The sequence below is a fragment of the Bos indicus genome, chromosome 15 (genome assembly GCF_029378745.1).
Source record: "Bos indicus isolate NIAB-ARS_2022 breed Sahiwal x Tharparkar chromosome 15, NIAB-ARS_B.indTharparkar_mat_pri_1.0, whole genome shotgun sequence".
NCBI classification, from domain to species: Eukaryota; Metazoa; Chordata; class Mammalia; order Artiodactyla; family Bovidae; genus Bos; species Bos indicus.
Window position 1 is genome coordinate 50,183,882 of NC_091774.1, and position 24,964 is coordinate 50,208,845.

Consider the following 24,964-nt stretch of genomic DNA (forward strand, 5'->3'; position numbering starts at 1 on the left):
ATCCGACTCTTTGCAACCACACGGACTATATGTAATCCATGAAATTTTCCAGGCCAGAATACTGGAGTGGGTAGCCATTCTCTTCTCCAGGGGTCTTCCCAATCCAGGGATCAAACACAGGTCTCCTACATTGCAGGAGGATGCTTTACCAGCTGAGCCACCAGAGAAACCCTCGCGCCTAACTTTTTGCAACTCCATGGACAATACCATGGAATTCCCCAGGCCAGAATACTGGAGTGGGTAGCCATTCCTTTCTCCAGGGGATCTTCCCAACCCAGGGATGGAATCCAGATCTCCTGCATTGAAGGTGGATTCTTTACCAGCTGAGCCACCAGGGAAGCCCCAGGGAAGCTTAGGTTGCAGAGAAGTCAAGCAATAGGAAACCCTCTGAGTGTGTGTGTGTGTGTGTGTGTGTGTGTGTTGTTGTTGTTGTTTTTGTATTATTTCAGGCTTGAATATTAAGCTGGCAAAATGGCAGAGCTGTTGCTCAGAAGTGGCTCTGGGGTAGAAATTATCAAATGCAGTTTAAAACTGGAAAACCTAATTTCCCAAGTATGAAAGGAAAGCTTAGTCAGCTAATCCAAATACTAACTGTGGGTTTCAGTTATAAAAGGAGTCACTCAGCATGTAAAATACCCAAAAGACTTCTCAGCCCAGAGGTTATTCCCTGGTCTGTTTTCATGGATATCTATGCACAATACAGATAAACCTATAAATATATTTATTTTTCTGTATCCTTATAAGCTAGACATTTCTTTTTGTCTATGACCTGTCAATACCACTGTGAATATACAAAGAGTATATTTAACACTGTCTTTTTTTATGTTCCAATCATTTAGAAAAACCATGCATCTGAAAGGTAAATTAGAACAGTTTCGTGGTTATAACTGTGAATTCTGTCATTAGGATCCCGGGATTTTATAGCAGGCTTTACATACTCATTAGTGATGTGACCTTGAGAAAGTCCTCCAATGTCTGAGTTCCGTTCAATGTAAAACTGGGATACCAATAATAACTAGTTTATCAGGCATTTGTGATCATTTAATTAGACAATCCATGTAAAGTGGTTAGAACAGATTTTAGGGAACACTTAGCACATAATAAGGCTGGATACAAATTTGAAATTATTATTTTTACCAGATCTGTTGTACTGTCCATTCCTATGCTGGTATCTGATATGTCTTGCATGTAAACACGCTGATATTTTCTGTGTGTGTTATACAGCAAAGCCAGGCACTACTAGGACATAGCCACAAAAAAGAAGGAAAGCTTCAGTCTAGTGAAGTTAATAAAATTATGGATATACCTCCACAGTTTTAATGAAACAACCATTCAAAATATCCTTTCTTGGAGTTTTCATTAAAAGCTCCTTTACCTAATCTGTGTGTTTGCCTCTTGATGAGAAGTTTTGTTTTTTCTTCCTCACCTGAATTTCATGAAAGGAGGGAGAGAGAGAGAGAGAGAGAGAGGAGGATAAATTTATGTTGATAATTTGGTAATGTGCCCTACGTCCTTCATAAGGATTCAGGTAATGTGAAAAGGATTTCAGTTAACTCAAGAGAGGATTGTCAGGTATCTTGAAATGCAGGGTAGTTTTCCATCTGCTAAATGGTGTGACAGCCTCACATGAGAGTGAAGCATGGGTAGATCCCAGATTTTTGTTGTTGTTCTTCTTCTTTTTAGATGGAATATTGTTTATTATCCATCACTTTAAACATGCTAAGAGTTGCAGTCAGAAAGTGTTGATTTATGTATATGATGCTTTTACCAAATGTACCGCTTTGGGCTACAAACATGACCAACTGAATTTATGTTCTATGGATCTGAATAATGGATAATTTCAAATGAGGGATTTTTGAAAATCTACTTTATAATTTTTGATATATTAAGAGCAAGAACTGCTACTACTAAAGAAAAGTAGCTGAAATTATGTCTTAATCTTTTATTTGTGAATAAAAGATTGCAGTCACTCTACTGTTTGGAAATTTCTTTCAATAATGCTACTACTGCTGCTAAGTCACTTCAGTCGTGTCTGACTCTGTGTGACTCCATAGACGGCAGCCCACCAGGCTCGCCCGTCCTTGGGATTCTCCAGGCAAAAACACTGGAGTGGGTTGCCATTTCCTTCTCCAATGCATGAAAGGGAAAAGTGAAAGTGAAGTCGTTCAGTCGTGTCCAACTCTTCGCAATCCCATGGACTGCAGCCCACCAGGCTCCTCCATCCATGGGATTTTCCAGGCAAGACTACTGCAGTGGGTTGCCACTGCCTTCTAGGTACTGAATAACAGTGTGCTTTGACTTTTTTCAGTGATCTACTTGCTCTAGTAAGATCATTCAGTACTTTGTTTGTGTTCTCTGAACCATTTCTTGTATCTTGAGAGCTAGTGTTATGATGGTATAGATAACACTACAACTTTTGCACAGCAGTTTAAATGGCATGTTAATATGAACATTATCATCAAGAGTTAAGATGAAGGACACATGAGTAAATCTTCTTTTTTTTTTTTTAATTGTGGGAAAACTTAAACCAAGGGAAATACCTCATACCCTCAGGATGGAAAATAAGAATTCAACCTTTCATGCTGCCTTCAATTCTTTCTTTATCAGTCTACCATCCAACCCATCTCCTCCCATTAAATTTGTCCACTGAAGAATAGAATATTAATTCTCTCCAATCTTCTATTCAGTGTCACCAAGACAAAGGAGAGAGAAAAATTACCTTTTCAGTATTTAAGAATTTATTACCAAATTAGAGGGAAACACTATATACACAGAACTGTTAAAGGTTCAAATGACATGCATAAATTGTATAGTTATAACAACTGGCATTACAAAAATTCAACTCAACTCTTTTTTGATTCACAAATTTTTTTCACAGATAAAAAATGTTCCATAAAAAGGAACTGGTTTGCCCATGATCATTCTTTTTTTTTTTTTTTTTCATTACTTTGCTTTCGTCCATTATCATGCCAAAATTAATGGTTCAGATTTGACTAAGCTGAAGGAATAAATGCTCTTTTTTGCAGTTATTTACTCTGGCTCTTTTCCTTCTATTTTTCACATAAAAGACTTAGGCCACTTCTCTACAACAACATCAACATACATCCCCTCCCCTCACTGCCTTCTTGCTGACTGGCGTCCCAGGATTAGAAGACTTCCAAATTTGGATTTCCATCCCTTTCAGCTTCATGTACCATTTGGCTGTGACAGGCAATGGCCTGGTTATGGTGATGGTGATCTGGGACAGAAGCCTCCATGAACCCATGTATCTCTTCCTGGCCATACTAGCTCTCAATCATGTTCTACTTTGTACCGTCACAGTGCCCAAAATGCTCCTTATCTTTTGTCAGGGCCCTTCCATATCAACATTCTCTGCCTGTCTCACGCAGATGTTTTATGTTCATGCTCTGTTTCTCTCTGAATCTGCTGTCCTACTGGCCATGGCTTTTGACCGCTATGTGGCTATCTGTGCACCACTCCATTATAGCACCCTACTTACAGGCTCTCTCATGAGCAAAATGGTCCTGGCTCTGGTGGCTTGAAGTGGTCTGGCTGTGGTCAGCCCTGGCGTCCTACTTATTCTCCGCCTGGACTTCTGCCAGAGCAACATCATTCACCACACTTATTGTGAGAACATGGGCATTGCCAAATTGGCTTGCAATAGCATTGTCCCTAATAGCATTTATGGGCTCACTGCTGCTCTCCTCACCACAGGACTGGACTTTGTCCTTATCTTCCTGTCCTACTGGTTAATCTTGAGAACAGTCTTGCAACTGCCTTCTAGGGAAGCCCGGACAAAGGCCTTTGGAACTTGTGGAGCTCATACATGTGTCATCCTGATATTCTACACTCTGGCCTTCTTTTCCTTCTTTACCCATCGCTTTGGACACCATGTACCCAAGCATGTCCTTATCCTCCTGGCAAATCTGTACTAACTGGTGCTACCTACCATGAACCCCATTGTTTATGGGGTAAAGACAAAAGGTTGTACACAGAAATCCCTTGCATTCCTATACACTAATAATGAGAAAACAGAAAGAGAAATTAAGGAAACAATTCCATTCACCATTGCAACGAAAAGAATAAAATACTTAGGAATATATCTACCTAAAGAAACTAAAGACCTATATATAGAAAACTATAAAACACTGGTGAAAGAAATCAAAGAGGACACTAATAGATGGAGAAATATACCATGTTCATGGATTGGAAGAATCAATATTGTGAAAATGAGTATACTACCCAAAGCAATTTATAGATTCAATGCAATCCCTATCAAGCTACCAACAGTATTCTTCACAGAGCTAGAACAAATAATTTCACAATTTGTATGGAAATACAAAAAACCTCGAATAGCCAAAGCGATCTTGAGAAAGAAGAATGGATCTGGAGGAATCAACCTACCTGCCTTCAGGCTATACTACAAAGCCACAGTCATCAAGACAGTATGGTACTGGCACAAAGACAGAAATATAGATCAATGGAACAAAATAGAAAGCCCAGAGATAAATCCACGCACATATGGACACCTTATCTTTGACAAAGGAGGCAAGAATATACAATGGATTAAAGACAATCTCTTGAACAAGTGGTGCTGGGAAATCTGGTCAACCACTTGTAAAAGAATGAAACTAGAACACTTTCTAACACCATATACAAAAATAAACTCAAAATGGATTAAAGATCTCAACGTAAGACCAGAAACTATAAAACTCCTAGAGGAGAACATAGGCAGAACACTCTCTGACATACATCACAGCAGGATCCTCTATGACCCACCTCCCACAATATTGGAAATAAAAGCAAAAATAAACAAATGGGACCTAATTAACCTTAAAAGCTTCTGCACATCAAAGGAAACTATTAGCAAGGTGAAAAGACAGCCTTCAGAATGGGAGAAAATAATAGCAAATGAAGCAACCGACAAACAACTAATCTCAAAAATATACAAGCAACACCTACAAGCTCAACTCCAGAAAAATAAATGACCCAATCAAAAAATGGGCCAAAGATCTAAATAGACATTTCTCCAAAGAAGACATACAGATGGCTAACAAACACATGAAAAGATGCTCACCATCACTCATTATCAGAGAAATGCAAATCAAGACCACTATGAGGTACCATTTCACACCAGTCAGAATGGCTGCGATCCAAAAGTCTACAAATAATAAATGCTGGAGAGGGTGTGGAGAAAAGGGAACCCTCTTACACTGTTGGTGGGAATGCAAACTAGTACAGCCACTATGGAGAATAGTGTGGAGATTCCTTTAAAAACTGGAAATAGAACTGCCTTATGATCCCACTGCTGGGCATACACACTGAGGAAACCAGAAGGGAAAGAGACACGTGTACCCCAATGTTCATCGCAGCACTGTTTATAATAGCCAGGACATGGAAGCAACCTAGATGTCCATCAGCAGATGAATGGATAAGAAAGCTGTGGTACATATACACAATGGAGTATTACTCAGCCATTAAAAAAAATACATTTGAATCAGTTCTAATGAGGTGGCTGAAACTGGAGCCTATTATACAGAGTGAAGTAAGCCAGAAGGAAAAACACCAATACAGTATATTAACACAAATATATGGAATTTAGAAAGATGGTAACGATAACCCTGTATACGAGACAGCAAAAGAGACACTGATGTATAGAACAGTCTTATGGACTCTGAAAAAAAATAAAAAATAAAATAAAAAAAAAAGGTTGTGAGTGCTATGACTCTGTGCCCAACCTAAATCATCCAAGCGTAATAAAGCAACAAGGAACAGGGGAGTAAAGGATTGAGATACAGGTTTAAATGTCAAGTATAAATCAATTTGGACAGATTTATTCCTGCAACACCTACACAATGAATAAAGCTTTAAAAATGTGTATTTCTAAATGTCATCTTCCTGATATTGGGTAAAGAGGAAGCTAACAAGGAACTGCTCAAGTACCACTGAGAATTATTTCAACATACAAGGCAAACCATTCAATATCACAGTAATCCAAGTCTATGCCCCAACCACTAATGCTGAAGAAGCTGAAGTTGAACGGTTCTATGAAGACCTACAAGACCTTTTAGAACTAACACCCAAAAATAATGTCCTTTTCATTATAGGGGACTGGAATGCAAAAGTAGGAAATCAAGAATCACCTGGAGTAACAGGCAAATTTGGCCTTGGAATACAGAATGAAGCAGAGCAAAGACTAATAGAGTCTCACCAAGAAAATGCACTGGTCATAGCAAACACCCTCTTCCAACAACACAAGAGAAGACTCTACACATGGACATCACCAGATGGTCAACACTGAAATCAGATTGATTATATTCTTTGCAGCCAAAGATGGAGAAGGTCTATACAGTCAGCAAAAACAAGACCAGGAGCTGACTGTGGCTCAGATCATGAACTCCTTATTACCAAATTCAGACTTAAATTGAAAAAAGTAGGGAAAACGACTAGACCATTCAGGTATGACCTAAATCAAATCCCTTATGATTATACTGTAGAAGTGAGAAATAGATTTAAGCGCCTAGATCTGATAGAGTGCCTGATGAACTATGGAATGAGGTTCATGACATTGTACAGGAGACAGGGATCAAGACCATCCCCATGGAAAAGAAATGCAAAAAAGCAAAATGACTGTCTGGGGAGTCCTTAACAAATAGCTGTGAAAAGAAGAGAAGTGAAAAGCAAAGGAGAAAAGGAAAGATATAAGGATCTGAATGCAGAATTCCAAAGAATAGCAAAAAGAGATAAGAAAGCTTTCCTCAGTGATCAATGCAAAGGAATAGAGGAAAACAACAGAATGGGAAAGACTAGAGATCTCTTCAAGAAAATTAGGGGTACCAAGGGGATATTTCATGCAAAGATGGGCTCTATAAAGGACAGAAATGGTATGGACCTAACAGAAGTAGAAGATATTAAGAAGAGGTGGCAAGAACACCCAGAAGAACTGTACAAAAAAGATCTTCATGACCCAGATAATCACAATGGTGTGATTACTGACCTAGAGCCAGACATCCTGGAATGTGAAGTCAAGTCGGCCTTAGAAAGCATCACTACAAACAAAGCTAGTGGAAGTGATGGAATTCCAGTGGAGCTATTCCAAATCCTGAAAGATGATGCTGTGAAAGTGCTACACTCAATATGCCAGCAAATTTGGAAAACTCAGCAGTGGCCACAGGACTGGAAAAGGTCAGTTTTCATTCCAATCCCAAAGAAAGGCAATTCCAAAGAATGCTCAAGCTACCGCACAATTGCACTCACATGCTAGTAAAGTAATACTCAAAATTCTCCAAGCCAGGCTTCAGCAATATGTGAATTGTGAACTTCCTGATGTTCAAGCTGGTTTTAGAAAAGGCAGAGGAACCAGAGATCAAATTGCCAACATCCGCTGGATCATGGAAAAAGCAAGAGAGTTCCAGAAAAACATCTATTTCTGCTTTATTGGCTATGCCAAAGCCTTTGACTGTGTGGATCACAAGAAACTGTGGAAAATTCTGAAAGAGATGGGAATACCAGACCACCTGACCTGCATCTTGAGAAATCTGTATGCAGGTTAGGAAGCAACAGTTAGAACTGGACATGGAACAGACTGGTTCCAAATAGGAAAAGAGTGTGTTAAGGCTGTATATTATCATCCTGCTTATTTAACTTATATGCAGAGTACATCATGAGAAACACTGGACTGGAAGAAACAAAAGCTGGAATCAAGATTGCCGGGAGAAATATCAATAAGCTTGGATATGCAGATGACACCACCCTTATGGCAGAAAGTGAAGAGGAACTACAAAGCCTCTTGATGAAAGTGAAAGAGGAGAGTGAAATAGTTGGCTTAAAGCTCAACATTCAGAAAACAAAGATCATAGCATCTGGTCCCATCACTTCATGGGAAATAGATGGGGAAACAGTGGAAACAGTGTCAGACTTTATTTTTCTGGGCTCCAAAATCACTGCAGATGGTGACTGCAGCCATGAAATTAAAAGACTCTTACTCCTTGGAAGAAAAGTTATGACCAACCTAGATAGCATATTCAAAAGCAGAGACATTACTTTGCCAACAAAGGCCCATCTAGTCAAGGCTATGGTTTTTCCTGCGGTCATGTATGGATGTGAGAGTTGGACTGTGAAGAAGGCTGAGCACCGAAGAATGGATGCTTTTGAACTGTGGTGTTGGAGAAGACTCTTGAGAGTCCTTTGGACTTCAAGGAGATCCAACCAGTCCATTCTGAAGGAGATCAACTCTGGGATTTCTTTGGAGGGAATGATGCTGAAGCTGAAACTCCAGTACTTGGGCCACCTCATGTGAAGAGTTGATTCATTGGAAAAGACTCTGATGCTGGGAGGGATTGGGGGCAGAAGGAGGAAGGGATGACAGAGGATGAGATGGGTGGATGGCATCACTGACTCGATGGACGTGAGTCTGAGTGAACTCCGGGAGTTGGTGATGGACAGGGAGGCCTGGCGTGCTGCGATTCATGGGGTCGTGAAGAGTTGGACATGACTGAGCGACTGAACTGAACTGAATGAACTAAGGTAATGTGCCACTGTATTTGCATATGGCATTTAAATATTCTTTTGGTAATAAACCATATCTCTTCTACTTCAATTTGCTATATGCAGGACAACATATAAACTGTTTGTACTCAGAAACTAGTTCTGATTCCATTCTTACCATAACATCTGTAGGGCCCAAAATACGAAAGAAAGAAAGTGAAAGTGGCTCAGTCGTGTCGGACTCTTTGTGACCCCGTGGACTATACAGTCTATGGAATTCTCCAGGCCAGAATACTTGAATGGGTAGCCTTTCTCTTCTCCAGGGTATCTTTCCTACCTAGGGATTGAAACCGGGTCTCCTGCATTGCAGGCAGATTCTTTATCAGCTGAGCCACAAGGGAAGACCCCAAAATATACAAATAATTGATAAATATTTGTTGAATGGATACATATCTCAATTAATTAAAAATAAATTCTAGTGATTTTATGTAACAACCCCCGATATATCTTTATGTATTATGTATGACATACAATTAAAACATTCATTTCCTTTCCTCTCAAAAAAATTTCCTTTAGCGTCCACAAGTATGACTTTCTTATCTCTTCAGGACCTTGGTGTATTAAAGATTCTTTTGGTGACAAACAATAGAAATTACCTTTTGTTAGTTAAAGGAATCAAAAAGCAGGATATGTCACGGTAACATTCTGTGGGATATTATGACAGCCAAGGATAATTGAATTTCTATTTCTCAGGTAGGACTAAAGTCAGGCTGCAATTAGACCTCACCAGCAGGAATGGATAGCTTCTTAATTGAATTTGGGCTTCCCTGGTACCTTAGCTGGTAAATAATCCTCCTGCAATACAGGAGAACCCATTTGATTCCTGGGTTGGGAAGATTCCCTGAAGGGGGACATGGAAACCCACTCCAGTATTCTTGCCTGGACAATACCCATGGACAGAGGAGCAAAGAGGCCTACAGTCCATGGGGCCGCAAGGAGTCGGACATGACTGAGCAACTAAGCACACATACCTGGTCTTAGTTACAATGACTGTGGGACAAAACATATGATTTCTGTATATAGGATCAATTGCTAAACTTGGATCAAACTGTTGTATTTCTTATTCTGATTTAATGGGGGTGAAATTGTGTCAGGGTAATTCTGAAAAAAAGGGAAGTATAAGTGGTCTGAATTCTGTTCACTGGATTCATTTGGCATGTTTATATTAGCACATGCAATCGTCCTAGTTTAGCTCTTCCTACACTAAACATTCTATTGTATTCCATAGTATTGGGACAAACTTTATCATCTATGAACTCTCATACCATAATTATTGCAATGTAATTCCTTATCTCCCCTAAGAAATATTCACCTCTTGATTTACAAAGGAGATAAAATACTTCTCTGGCATCAAATAGTAAAGACATGCATCATGAACATAATAGAAACATATACATGGTCAAGTGGTTGAAGTAATTTGACTGTCTTGAAAATATTTATATTGTTTATATTTATATAAATATAAATATTTATATAAATATAAATATTTATATAAAAAGCTGTTTATATAAGCTTTTTATAAATTATCTATATAATCATGTAATTATCCATACTGTAGGTTTTTTTAAATTGTTTTAATAGTTATTCAATGGAAATATTAAATGACTAAGTGTGCTAATGAAATATTTTGCAGCAATATTTTATATAGAGGAAAATGCTAAACACTTAGATGGTGAAATTGGTACTGACCTCCTCTGCTCTGACGTTTTGCTTGCTATCATGTTTTGCCACAAAGTGTTTTCTGCAGCACGTTGTTGTTCAGTCACTCAGTCGTGTCTGACTCTTTGCAACTCCATGGACTGCAGTATGCCAGGCTTCCCTGTCCTTCACCACCTTCTGAGTTTGCTCAATCTCATGTCCATTGAATCACTGATGCCACCCAACCATCTCACCCTCTGTTATCCCCTTCTCCTGACTTCAATCTTTCCCAGCAGCAGGGTCTTTTCCAATGAGTCAGCTCTTTGCATCAGGTGGCCAAAGTATCGGAGCTTCAGCATCAGTCCTTCCAATGAATATTCAGTGATGATTTCCTTTAGGATGGACTGGTTGGATCTCCTTGCAGTCCAAGGGCCTCTCAAGAGTCTTCCCAACACCACAGTTTGAAAGCATCAGTTCTTTAGTACTCAGCCTTCTTTATGGCAAGAATACACAGAAGGACTATACAAAAAAGATCTTAATGACCCAGATAACCATGATGGTGTGATCACTCAGCATAAAGATGACCAATGCATAGCACAAAGGTTAATGTTTGATATAATGAAAATAATTGCATTGCATTTTTGCTTAATAATAGGGGATTGGAACACAAAGATAAATTATTATTTGGCCTTCTGGATATATACACATTTTTCAGGTAGGCAGACAAGGCTTTTAGAAGGCAAATAAATAATTATGACTTCATCAAACAACATAAAAAGCAAAGCCATCACTTTGCTGATAAAGGTTCATGAGATGTGATGGTTGGATAGCATCACCCATTCGATGGACATGAACTTAGATCAACCCCGGGAGATGGTGAGGCATAGGGAGGCCTGGTGTGCTGCAGTCCATGGGGTCACAAAAAGTCAGACAAGACTTAGTGACTGAACATTACTATATTTTACAATATGAGTAAGAGTGTCTCTTAATTTATAAGTCCAAGTACAAATGAGATAGACACTTAAATCATATTATTGTGAATTTGGGGAAGGACAAGAGGCCTTCCTCTTTCAATAACACTATCTACTTGCTAGGACTCTAGCTTTTGTTAAATTTTTGAAAACAAGATAGTGCTTCTGTTCTCAGTTCATAATACAAACTTGATATCCATTCATTTGTATATTCAATCACTCATGTCTTCAATGACTATATTTTATAGGGAGAGTTATCTTAATTTTGATAATGTGTTTTTTTTAGTGTGTTTAGTAAAGTATACTTTATGAATATGTGTGTCGACTGCTCAGTCATTTCTGACTCTTTGCAACCCCATGGACTATAGCCTGCCAGGATCCTCTGTCCATGGGATTTTGCTGGCAAGAATACTGGAGTGGGTTGCCATTCCCTTTTCTAGAGGATCTTCCCAACCCAGGGATCAAACCTGGATCTCCTGCATTGAAGGCAGATTCTTTACCATCTGAGCTACAAGGGAAGCCCCATTTATGAATATAAAGTACCTCTAATAATATATCTTAAGAAATATATAGAAGATAGCAATTTGTAAACTCAAAAATTGGCCTGTATATTTACATACTCATTTGTATACTTTTGTATTTACATGCAATGCAAAATCTAAGATTCAATGGTTTAAATATATTTGTTAGCTAAAAAAATGATAAAACTTTTCATTTTTCAGAGCAGAAGCATTATGATAGATGTATTCAGCAAGCAGACACTAAAAATATATTTTGAATTTGAAGATTTTATAGAATTGCTATAGTTAAGTGAAGTCGCTCAGTTGTGTCCAACTCTTTGCGACCCTGTAGACTGTAGCCTATCCAGCTCCTCTATCCATGGGATTCTCCAGGCAAGGATACTGGAGTGGGTTGCCATTTCCTTCTCCAGGGATCTTCCTGACCCAGGGATCGAACCCTGGTCTTCCGCATTGCAGACAGACGCTTTACCATCTGAGCCACCAGGGAAGCCTGATATACTTATATGGTATACAGCAAATGATAATGTTCACATTGTCTTCCAATATTTATTTCTATTAATTTTATCTTATTTATTTACTGTAGGAAATATTATCTAAATTTGATGTTCATATATCTTGCTTTATTTTTACTTGATATCTGAAAGTGCTGAAGGAGAAGAGTATTTAGAAGTAGAGTCAAGAAATAGGATAAGAGGGATGGGAACAGATATAACTGAATTAAAACTAGGGAACAGAAATAAGTCATGGGAAGTCTTAGATGTCCTTCACAGGTTTGACATTTGAAATGGTAATCTCAAGTTAATAATACCTTTTTTGTCATGTGAAATGTGGGCTTATGACAGGTGAAATCTCTTTCTCCAAGATTTTTTTTTTTTAATCAAATAAAACTAGTCGTTCTTTATCCAGTGATTGATTCATTCCTTTTCACTTATGCACTCAATAATTATTAAGTGCATAATTTAAATAAAGATAGTGTTGGTTCTCACAGGTAGCAAGCTGCATGAGACACAGTTCCTAGTGTAGATAGAATAAGATTTGTGAAAATTTATTATGTATTATTAAGATCAGTATACATAAAGTTATAAAGCATCCTTAAAGGCTTTTTTCTTTTTCACTTATTTGTCTTTGAACAAGTGTAGACATGTGAATTAAGAAATTTCAACTAGAATTGCAAGTTTCTTATACAATTCTATGCATAGCCATGCACTAGATCATTTGAATAATATGAAAAGACAGTTTATATGCCAAAAAATTGTAGAAAAAGATTTATATTTTATGACTCTTACTGTCATAAACATAAGTAGCTACACTTCAGTCAGTTAGATGTTTTATGTTTGAATACTATATCCTAAATTATTGTTAGATACACTTAATCCAGTGGATTATAATTACTGGCTTCATAAGACATCTCAGGGATTTCAAAAACTACTGAACTTCAGCTTTCTATAAGATTAAAATTATTTCATAAAATTAAGTAAAAAATGAAGGTTGCCCATTTCTATACCTCGAGAAATTCAACTTCCTGAGAAAATACAGAGCATGTGTATAAAATTTTAAAAGATGCTTCTGATGCACCATGAAGATAGATAAAATGCTTTGAGCTCTAATATACTTTTATATCAAGATATGGTCATTACCATCTTTAATAAAGGTAACTTCAGCAGACTTACAAACACACTTATAAGAAGAAAGATAATGTAAGATTCCCAGACAAATGCAGTATGTCAAAAAGCACAGAAATATGGGTTTAGAATGATCAAGGAAAATTTTATGGACAGGAAAGCATGAATCAGGGTTAGGATTAGAAATGAGAGACAATAGATTTACATGGTATCTAACACATTGCATTCCAACATATTCATGCCTAGAGGAGATTTAGGAAACATGTGTTAAGTCAGTCTGTATAATCCCAGTGGACACCAACTCTCTAATTTAGGACATCTGCAGGATGTAATGTCAATTTTATTTGTGTCATTTTCAGTAATATTTTATTGGAAATTCTGGTGCCAACATAGCATGTAGAAAAATCGCTATATATTTACAAACTTAATATTTATGCCATCATTGTCTTGAGGACAAACCTACATCACAGAAGAACTGATTTTTAGGGGGAAAAGAAGACACAGAACTCCTTGGCGGATCTGCTTTGTCTTCACACTATAGATGACTGGGTTGAGCACAGGTGGAACTAGCAGGTAGATATGAGCCATGAAGATGTGGATGAGAGGGGATGAGTGTTTGGCAAAACGATGGACAATAGAGAGCCCAATCATAGGCACATAAAGAATAAGTACAGCACAGATGTGGGATGCACATGTGTTGAGGGCCTTAAACCTCCCCTCCTGAGATGAAATTTTTAATACTGAGTGAAGGATGAAAACATAAGACACAAAAATACCCAGAGAGTCCATTTCCCACAGCAAAGTGATCAGAACTAACCCATAAATAACATTAAACTTAGTGTCAGCACAAGCAAGGCGGATCACGTCCTGGTGCAGACAGTAAGAATGAGAAAGTGTGTGAGAATGGCAGAAGGGAAAGAAGGCCAGCTGGGCGAGAAGTGGAATCACAGGAAGGGCACTTCTAAGCAGGGCTGCAATTCTAATTTTAGTGATACGTGTAGGAGTGAGAATGGTAGCATATTGCAGTGGGTGGCAGATGGCCACATATTGGTCAAGGGCCATGGCCAAGAGCACAGATGATTCAGTGAAGGAGAAAGTGTGAATGAAAAACATTTGGACTACACAAGTGTTGAACTGGATCTCCCTGGATATGGACCACAGCACCCTGAAGAGCGATATCATTGTGGGCAAGGACATGCCCATGTCAGTGAGAGAAAGCATGGCCAAGAAGTAGTACATGGGCTCATGGAGCCTGGGGTCTGTCCAGACAATATGTAGGATAGTGGAGTTGCCCACGATTCCAAGAAGGTAGAGGAGACAGAATGGGATGGAAATCCAGTGGTGAAATTGCTCATATCCAGGGATACCTGTGAGATAGAAGGTGGAGGACAGGATGTTGCTAGAATTTGCAGTTTCCATAGGGCTTACTGTTAAACCACAATGTATATTCACAATCACACTCCAGAGGGGGAACAAATGATAAGATCAGCACCTGTGTCACAAAAACAAAACAAAACTTCAGTCTGTCCTATAATCACTCCTAGATTTACCCTCACAGTTTTGCTTTGTTTTTCTTCATTTCATTGCTCAATGTCATCAGTTAAGAAAAACATCCACTTTTATAACCATAACAACTTTCCCTTCTCCTCAGATGCAGAACTATTAACATGCTGTTTGAGCATGCACAAACTCCTTCTAAAAACACTATCCCCCAGAGCAGCACACACAAACCCACTGTAGATTACATTATTAATTAATACTTTTCTTTAGAACAATCTTGACCAGAGTTACTGGTCTTATATTAGTCTGCTTTGAAAAAAAGAAAAAAGACTCCTGCAATGACTTACATGAATGTCTTTGTCTGAGCTTGATAGCTTTTTCAGCAATACTAGAGTATCATGCAAGGCATCTCTACAGTATTCAGGCAAGATTTGGTCAGGATGTTTTTTATTCTTACTAAATTTATCTCAGACTATATAACTAATACCACAGTGATGGCATTCACATATGCATGCTAAGTTGTTTCAGGCATGTCCTACTTTTTGTGACCCTATGGACTGGGACCTGCCAGTGTCATCTGTCTAGGTGATTTCCCAGGCAAGAATACTGGAGTGGGTTGTCATATCCTCCTCCAGAAGATCTTCTTGACCCAGAGATCGAACCCACAACTCTTAGGTCTCCTAATTTGGCAGGCAGGTTCTGTAACACTAGTGCCACTTAGGTGATGGATAACAAGGGAATGGTAGCCACATAGAATCAACTCTGATATGAATATGTTCCTGGATTAGCATCTCCTTGAGACAAATATAGCTTAAGATGATTTAGTAGAATGTGTAGAATTTAAAATTTATAATTATAAAATAAATAATTTTATATGTGATGTTAAGCAAACTATAATTGATTTTGAATCTGATTTAAAAGATTCAGAACATTCTTCCTGTTATGTTTCAGAACTAATTAATCATTTAGAGACTGATTCATTCTACTGAAACTACAAAACAAAAGATATAGGGGTTTTTGAGAAAGTAGAAATGTATCCTTCAAAGCAAAAACAAGAGAGAAAACAAAACAAAAAAAAAAGTAAAATGCACAAAAAATGTCTACTGGCATCTGACCTCCACACTAAAGCTCCTCTGCTCAAATGAGAAAATATATCTTCCCCCTCTAGATTCCAGGATTTCTTCTGTGGTCAAGAAAGACATTATTAAGAAAGGTGAGCCATTTCTTAAACTCCACTTGCTCATCAACTGCCCAGCCTCCATGCTCACCAAAATATTGGTTTAGGAATTTAAACTCTATGGGACAAATTACCTTCCACTGTAAACTAATAAATCAGTATCTTCTGTCTTGGAAAGTCTTCTTTGACGTTCTGTGACATGAAATCCCCTAAGTCTCCTCTAGTTCCATGTAATATCCTTGATTACAGAAGATATTTCCCCCAATTGTTTAATAATTTTTTTAAAAAACACAAGATCCATAATCAAGACATCAAATAAGTAAATTCCAGAAACAAATTCAGTCTTCCTGACTGTTCATATTACACTTAGTTCTATTGACATACTGTATGAACTGATACTTCTTATGGCCCTGCTATTTAACTTCTCAAATTCCTGTCTATCTCCTCACCTTTCTGTCCAAAATGTCACTGATTATTACTTTCAATGCTCAGAGTGCCCAATATTATTATTTCTTTTTGATGATTCTTTTCTAATTTCTATTCTATAATCAAAATTTTAAAATCTGGTTCTTTTTATCTTACTGCTTAGTCAATTCAAACCATTTTTCCAATTTTATAAATGTTCTCTCCCATGGCCAAGAAGAAGTAAACATGAAGTTTCATTGAAAACTGGAAGATACGTGAACTAAAGGTCATTTTTCATCATATCACTGACCTTCTTCTGAAGTTGAAAGGAGACTTATATCTAACATCTCTCTTATGTAGAATCTATTTCTCTGGCTCTGCAATCACATTAACTTGTTATATTCTGGTTTCATAGCTTACTCACTTTAATTTAGACCAAATGACTTCTTTTTCTCTCTCTCTTCTGTAGAGGAGTTGTCTCTACTATAAACTGAAGATAATAATAATTTGATGGGATGTGCTAAGGTGAAGGAGATAATGTGTGTAAACTTGTTGGCATAGAGCCTTTTCTATGATGATGATAGTGATGAAAATGAGAACAATGATGATGACAACAATAACATTAACACCAATGACTGTTTGATGTATAATGAGAGGAGGAAGACAAGGGGAGACTATGGAGTATCCTCCTCTAGAGGAAACACCATGAATGGCTATGTTAAAAGTGACCTAGATGGTCTGAGAAGTAGAAAGTGAACTATATCAGTTTCATTTCCTTTTTATCAACTAAATATTTAGTATAGCCAGAGATATGAATTGCTCCTTAATATTTTTCTACCCAGAAATTCCTCTGATCAATATGATGACACTACATATACACTTTCCATTTTATTCAGCACCAATTTTGGGGGATAAAAATGTCCAAAATAGAATGAGAAATCTCACCAAGAGTTAAAATGAGATCTTTGGGATTTCAGTGAAATAGGAATCTGAGCAATCACATTAGTATTCTGATGTTACTGCAACATATGTATTCATTATTCTCCATATTCACTAGTATCTGGTCCATCTATTTTTTTCACAGCCCCCATGTTGCAGTACCTGTTTGATTAGATAATCCAATATCCACTGGTCCTGATGCTCTAGTTTCAAATTCTTTCACATTGCCTTTTGATACCTTCTACATCCCCAGAGTAGGACAGTAGAGTCTGGAATTAGTTAATAAATTCAACAATATGAAGGTCTTAAGGTTTAGAAAATAATTAATAATTAATATCATGTTAAAAATCACTGATACATGGGATTAGAAGGGACCTGAAATCTTATCTGCTGTAATCCCACTCTTATATTCTGGATTCCTCTTCTGTTATGTCTGGTAATATTCCTTTACGCTGTGTAAACAGTCACGTGCACTGACAGACAGGGGACTACTTGCCATGAAAGTCTAGGGTATATTAGGCAAGTTCTCTCTGAAAAACCTATGTTTGGCTTGAATCCTCTGTCTATGGGTATGGACAATAAAGATTTGGAGAAAGTATGCACTCTAATAACCTGAGAACCTCTTCCTTCTCAAACCATTCCCCTGGTCCTTCTTCTCACACTTTGGGTGTCTGCCCTGCTCTCTTTGATCTCTCAAGCCCCCTCTGTATTTTCCTATTACCTCCCAGTTTTACTTCTCCCAATCCTCACCTAATGATAGAATAGTTCCTCTTGTCATGAGTGACTGCTCTAATTCTCAAGGAAAGAAGGATGAGTTCATAAGTGTTCCTCCAGTCCTTAGAGATGTGAGTCCCCATGAGAAATGCAGGACCATGCCTGTAACCCTGTCTGCACCACTATTTTACTTTAGGGCCCTTCCCCAAATTCTGTGTTTTCCATTTCCTATAATGCATTTTGGGAATGCAAAGGCAGGAGGTTATAGAAAGCTCCAAATATTTATCACCTCAATGTCTGGAACAAATGTGGTAGTGTGACATGTAATGAAATACTATCTTGCATCCAGAATATGGCAAGGTAATAAAGATGCTGGGCTTCCCAAGTGGCTCAGTGATAAGGAATCTGCCTGCTAATGCAGGAGGCACAGGAAATGTAGGTTTGTTGCTGGGTCAGGGAGATCCCCTAGTTAGGAAATGGCAACCCACTTGTCATTCTTGCCTAGAAAATTCCATGGACAGAGGAGACTGGTGGGCTACAGCGCATTTAGTCACAAAGAATTGAGAGAATCAATTTCTAGGTAGGTTGATAAGAAGTCCAGGGTCCCTGAGGAGGAGAGAGGGGTCTGGGGCTTTCAAAGAGGAAATAGGGGTCTGGAGTTCTCAAGTAGGAAAAAAGGACAAACATTTTTTTCTACATTGTTTTGTTTTAGTCAATAGAACAATGTAGCTTGCTCGAGGACATGTTTTTCCTTCTTAAGATCCTTCTGACTAAGCCTGTCATTTAAAAAATGTATATTGTGGGATTGGGTCTGATAAGATCTTTTTCCTAATTCTGTTATATTAAAGTGCAAATTGTGGAATTGGGTCTGGTAAGACTGTGGAATTGGGTCTGGTAAGACCTTTACAACCTTGAGACATTCTTTTGATTTACTGTAATAACCAATTGAAAAAGTATATAACTCCCTTGCTAAGACTATCAAGGGGGGCACTCTACGTCCCCTTTCTGATGTCTGTGTGAGAAGCTTTCTCTGTTCCCTTTTATAGTTTAATAAAATTCTGCTACACAAAAGCTCTTCAATGATCAAACCTGGTCCCTGGTCGCAAAGCTAAATCTTCTTTGAAGATCAGGAGTCCTTCACCCTGAGCTATCAGAGTCAGATAAGCCTGAGTGACTGACAGACACGCCTGGACTCAATAAAGACTGTTAGCTATGGAGTAGCCAATCAAAGGGACTTATTAAGGACTTAAACTGTGAGGAACATAGAGTCTATAACCTAAGGGCTGGGAATGACTCAAGTTCAGTTCTGTCACTGTGCTTAGTTACTCACTTGTGTCCAACTCTTTGTGACTGTAGCCCACCAGGCTCCTCTGTCACGGGGATTCTCCAGGCAAGAATACTAGAGTGGGTTGCCATGCCCTCCTCCAGGGAATCTTCCCAACCAAGGGATTGAATCCAGGTATCCTGCATTGAAGGTGGATTCTTTACTGTCTGAGCCACAAGGGAAGCATGCCACCTGGCTAGCCTATCCAACCACCACAAAACAGGACATTTCATTGAAATATTCTGCAAATGTCATGACAGCCAAAGGTAATCTGAATGTCTACAACTTAGGTAGGAAAAGGAACCAGGCTGCCATAGGACCTCAACAGCAGGAAAGGATGAACTTTTTTAGATTTGGTGACCCTATCTGGTCTCAGCTACAATCATTCTTGGACAAGGAGTTTAACTGCTCTATATTGGGTCAGAGTGCTAATTTGAATCAATATATTTTATTCCTTCTTCTGATTTAATGGGGGTGAAATTATGTCAGGACAAATTCCAAAGAAAAGGAAATTTGTGGTAATGATCAGGATTATGTTCACTGGATTCATCTGGCACTTTTATGTAAGCACATGCATTTTGTAACTTAACTTTTCTCATTCCAAACATTCTTGCAAATTGCATTCTATGGTTCATGGGACAAGATTTATCATTTATAAACTTAGTTGTCATAATTCTTATAATGTACTTTCTTATATCCACTATAAAACATATTTACCTCTTCTTCATTTATAAAAGAGCTAAAATATTTCTCTGGCATTAGACAGTAAAAAAAATACATGATGAATATAATAGAAACCTATATATGGTCAAGTTGTTGAATTAAATGAATTGGGTGTCTTAAAAATATCTGTACTATTATTCTCTTTATAAATGCACATGGCTTTTTCTCGACTTTCTGGGTAATGAGGTGGTTATCCACACTGTACTTTTTTAAAGGATAATGCTTTTATGGTTTAAGTTATTCAAATGACTGAATGACTAAGTGTGCTAATGATGTATTTTGGAACAATGCATGTATAAAAGAAAACACTAAACACTTAAATAGTGAAGGGTGTTATTCTCTATTCTGATTTTGTGCTTTGTTAATTTTTTTGTGTTTTGCCACAAAGGGCTTTCTGCAAATAAAGATGATCAATGCATAATCCAAAGAATAACATTTGACATCATGAAAATAATTGTATTGCATTTTTCCTAGTGATAGGAGACTGGAAAAAATGAATTATTATTTGGTCTTCTGGATATCTTACAGATTTTTCAGATAGGTAGACAATACTTTTAGAGGACAAGCAAATACTCATGGCTTAATGAAGCAAAACAATATGTGTAAGAGTGCCTCAGCGTGTAAGTCTATATAAAAGTGGGTTAGATGCTTATACCATATTATCATAATTCTAGGCAAGAGTAGGAGGGCTTTCACTTTAAGAGAGATAGCTACTTGCTGGAAGGCTGGACTGGACAAATAATGCTTCCCTTCTCAGTTCATAATATAACTGTGGCATCTATTCATTCGTTCAGTCATTCATTCATTTGTATAGTCAAAACTCACCTCTGATTCAACAATTGTACTCCTGGGCAAACACCTGGAGAAAACATGGTTTGAAAGGATACCTGAATCCCAATGTTCACTGCAGCACTATTAACAATTGCAACAACGTGAAAGCAACATAAATGTCCATAGACAGATGAATGGATAAAGATGTTGTACATACATAAAATGGAATATTATTCAGCCATTAAAATAACAAAATAATGCCATTTGCAGCAACATAGATGGACCTGGAGATTATCATTCCAAATGAGGTAAATCAGACAAAGGCAAATATATGATATTGCTTACATGCAGAATAAAAAAAATACAAATGAACTTATTTACAAAACAGAAACAGACACACAGACTTAGAGAACAAACTCATTGTTATAAGTTGGGGGAGAAAGGGAGTTTGGGATTGACATGTATACATGGCTATTTTGAAAATAGATAACCCAGTATAACACAGGGACCTCTGGTCAATATTCTATAGAAACCTAATAGAAAAAGAATTAAAAAAAGAATAGATACATGTGTCTGTATAACTGAATTACTTTGCTGCAACATTATTAATCAAATATACTCCAATAAAAATACAAATTAAAAAATGAGAAGAATAAAATACTTAGGAATAAATTTACTTAAATAAACAAAAGACTTATATATTGGAAAAACTATAAAACACTGATGAAAGAAATCAAAGACACAAATAGATGAAGAAATATACCATGTTTATGGATTGGAAGAATCAATATCGTGAAAATGAGTATACTACCCAAAGCAATCTATAGATTCAATGCAATCCTTATCAAGCTACCAAAGGTGTTTTTCACAGAACTAGAACAAATAATTTCACAATTTGTATGGAAACATAAAATACCTCAAATAGCCAAAGAGAAAGAAGAATGGAACTGGAGGAATCAACCTTCCTGACTTCAGACTATACTAAAAAGCTACAGTCATCAAGACAATATGGTACTGGCACAAAGAGAGAAATATAGATCAGTGGAACAAAATAGAAAGCCCAGAGATAAGTCCACACAGCTATGGACACCTTATCTTTGACAAAGAAGGCAAAAATACACAATAGAGAAATTGTATATTTTATACATTATGTAAAATTAAAGAGATTATTAAATTATTATATTATATTATATAGATTATTATTATATAATCTCTTTAACAAGTGGTGCTGGGAAAACTGGTCAAGCACCTGTAAAAGAATCATACACAAAAATAAACTCAAAATGGATTAAAGATCTAAATGTAAGACTAGAAACTATAAAACTCCTAGAGGAAAACATAGGCAAAACACTCTCTAACATAAGTCACAGAAGATCCTTTATGATCCACCTCCCAGATATTGGAAATAAAAGCAAAAATAAACAAATGGCACCTAATTAAAATTAAAAGCTTCTGCATAACAAAGGAAAATATAAGCAAAGTGAAAAGGCAGCCTTCAGAATGGGAGAAAATAATAGCAAATGAAGCAACTGACAAAGAATTAATTTCCAAAAGATATAAGCAACTCATGCAGCTCAAAACAAGAAAAATAAATGACCCAATCAAAAAATGGGCCAAAGAACTAAACAGACTTTTCTCCAAAGGAGACATACAGATGGCTAAGAAACACATGAAAAGATGTTCAACATCACTCATTATCAGAGAAATGCAAATTAAAACCACAATGAAGGACTGTCTCACCCTGGTCAGAATGACAGCCATCAAAATTTCTACAAGCAATAAGTGCTGGAGAGGGTGTGGAGAAAAGGGAACCCTCTTACATTGTTGGTGGGAATGCAAACTAATACAGCCACTATGGAGAACAGTGTGGAGATTCCTTAAAGAACTGGAAATAGAACTGCCATATGACTCAGCAATCCTACTGCTGGGCATACACACAAGGAAACCAAAATTGAAAGAGACACATGTACCTCAATGTTCAACACAGCACTGTTTACAATAGCTAAGACACGGAAGCAACCTAGATGTCTATCCACAGATGAATGGATAAGGAAGCTGTGGTACATATACACAATGGAATAGTACTCAGCTATAAAAATGAAGAAATTTGAGTCAGTTCTAATGAGGTGGATGAAACTGGACCCTATTATACAAAGTGTCATGTCCGACTCTTTGCGACTCCAAGGATTGTACAGTCCATGGAATTCTCCAGGCCAGAACACTGGAGTGGGTAACCCTTCCCTTCTCCAGGGGATCTCCCCAACCCAGGGATCGAACCCACGTCTCCCACAGTGCAGGCGGATTCTTTACCAGCTGAACCATAAGGGAAGACCATACAGAGTGAAGTAAGCCAGAAAGAGAAACACCAATACAGTATATTAACACGTATATATGGAATTTAGAAAGACAGTAATGGTGACCCCATATGCAAGACAGCAAAAGAGATACAGATGTAAAGACAGGCTTTTGGACTGTGTGGGAGAAGGTAAGGGTGGGACGACATGAGAGAATAGCATTGAAACATTTATATCAACCATAAGTAAAATAGATGACCAGTGTAAGTTCAATGCATAAAGCAGGTCACTCAAAGCTGGTGCTCTGGGACAACCCAAAGGATAGGGTGGGAGGGAGTGGGAGGGGGATTCAGGATGGGGGGACACATGTTTACCCATGGCTGATTCATGTCAATGTATGGCAAAAACCACCACAATATTGTAAAGTAACTGTCCTCCAGTTAAAATAAATTAATTAATTTAAAAATAAAAATAAAAAATAAATAACACTTCTACACCAACTAAATTCTTCTAGGAAGAATTATCCTAATTTTGAGAATAGGTATTTCTAAATGTTTTTTGTAAAATATATTTCATGAAAATCATGTAACTAATGATACACTGTAAGAGTTAGAATATGCTCAGTTGCTCAGTCATATCTGACTTTTTGAGACCCCATGAACTGTAGCCGGCCATGCTGCTCTGTCCATGGGATTTTCCAGGCAAGAATATCAGAGTGGGTTGCCATTTCCTTCTCCAAGAGTTAGTATAGAGTGTGATATTTTGTAAATTCAAAACTTAGACTATCTATGTAGATGTTCATTTAGAATAATTTTACTGGCATGCAAAATGCAAAATTTAAGATGCAATGGTTTGAATATATGTTAAGGAAAAAACTTAAAATGTTTCATTTTTTGGAGCAGAAGCATTAGGAAAGATATGATCAGCATATGTTTTTAAAAATGTAAAATTAAAAAAAAATAAGATATTAAAAATACATTTTGTATCTGAAGGTATCATATGAAGGATGACTATAAATATTTAAATGTCACTTGTACATCTAAAATTAATGTTCACATTTCTCATTTTTTATTTTTCATATTAATTTTATTTTACTTATTTACTATAGGGAATATTATCTGACGTTCACGTATCTTTATTTTTATTTGTTGATGTTTCAGACAAGGTGAATGTGCTAAAGGAGAGGGGTAATTAGAAGTAAAATAAAGAATTAAGATAAAGAGGGATAGGAACAGACATAACTGAATTGAAACCAGGGAAAAGATATAAGCTAATGGAAATTCTAAGTGTATTCCATATGCCTGACATCTGAAATCATAATTTAAAGTTAGTAAGATTTGTTTTATTATAGGAAATATGGGTTCATGAGAGGTCAAATTTTTCACTCCAAGTTTTTTTTTAAAATCCAATCCAAATGAGTCAGTCTTTATTCAATGGTTGATTCACTTCTATGTAACTTATGCATTAAATAATTATTAAGTGACTCTTTTACACTAAACATAATGTTGATTTTCACAGGTAGCAAAATCCTTGAGACACAGTTCCTACAGTAACAGAATAAGATTTGTGAAAATATACTACCTATCATTAAGACCAATATAAAAACTGGGAGTTACAAAGCATTCTTAAAGTTTTATTTTTTGCTTCATTTCTTTCTTCTCTTTCAGTAAGTACAGACATTTGAACTAAGACATTTCAATTAAACTTGCAAGTTTGTTAATACAACTCTATGCACAGCTATGCATTCAATAATTTCAGAGAAATGTGAAGACAGTTTATATATTGAAAAGAGTTCTAGATAAAAATTGAGATTTGTAT

The 24,964-nt window shown here is 37.1% G+C and overlaps 1 protein-coding gene and 1 long non-coding RNA gene across 2 annotated transcripts in view; both read right to left on the reverse strand.

The window, feature by feature from the left end:
• The window catches only part of LOC139187164 (uncharacterized), a 102,595-nt gene that overhangs the window by 44,101 nt on the left and 33,530 nt on the right, over positions 1-24,964 (reverse strand). The gene's annotated exons all lie outside the window — the stretch shown is intronic.
• Positions 13,759-14,952, reverse strand: LOC109568944 (olfactory receptor 51L1-like). The gene has a single exon (XM_070803170.1). It carries the CDS (start codon positions 14,716-14,718, stop codon positions 13,759-13,761), a length of 960 nt encoding a protein of 319 aa, XP_070659271.1. The 5' UTR covers positions 14,719-14,952.

Coding starts and splice junctions, on each gene's coding strand:
- LOC109568944 (XM_070803170.1), bottom strand. CDS start 14,718: ATGGAAACTGCAAATTCTAGCAACATCCTGTCCTCCACCTTCTATCTC.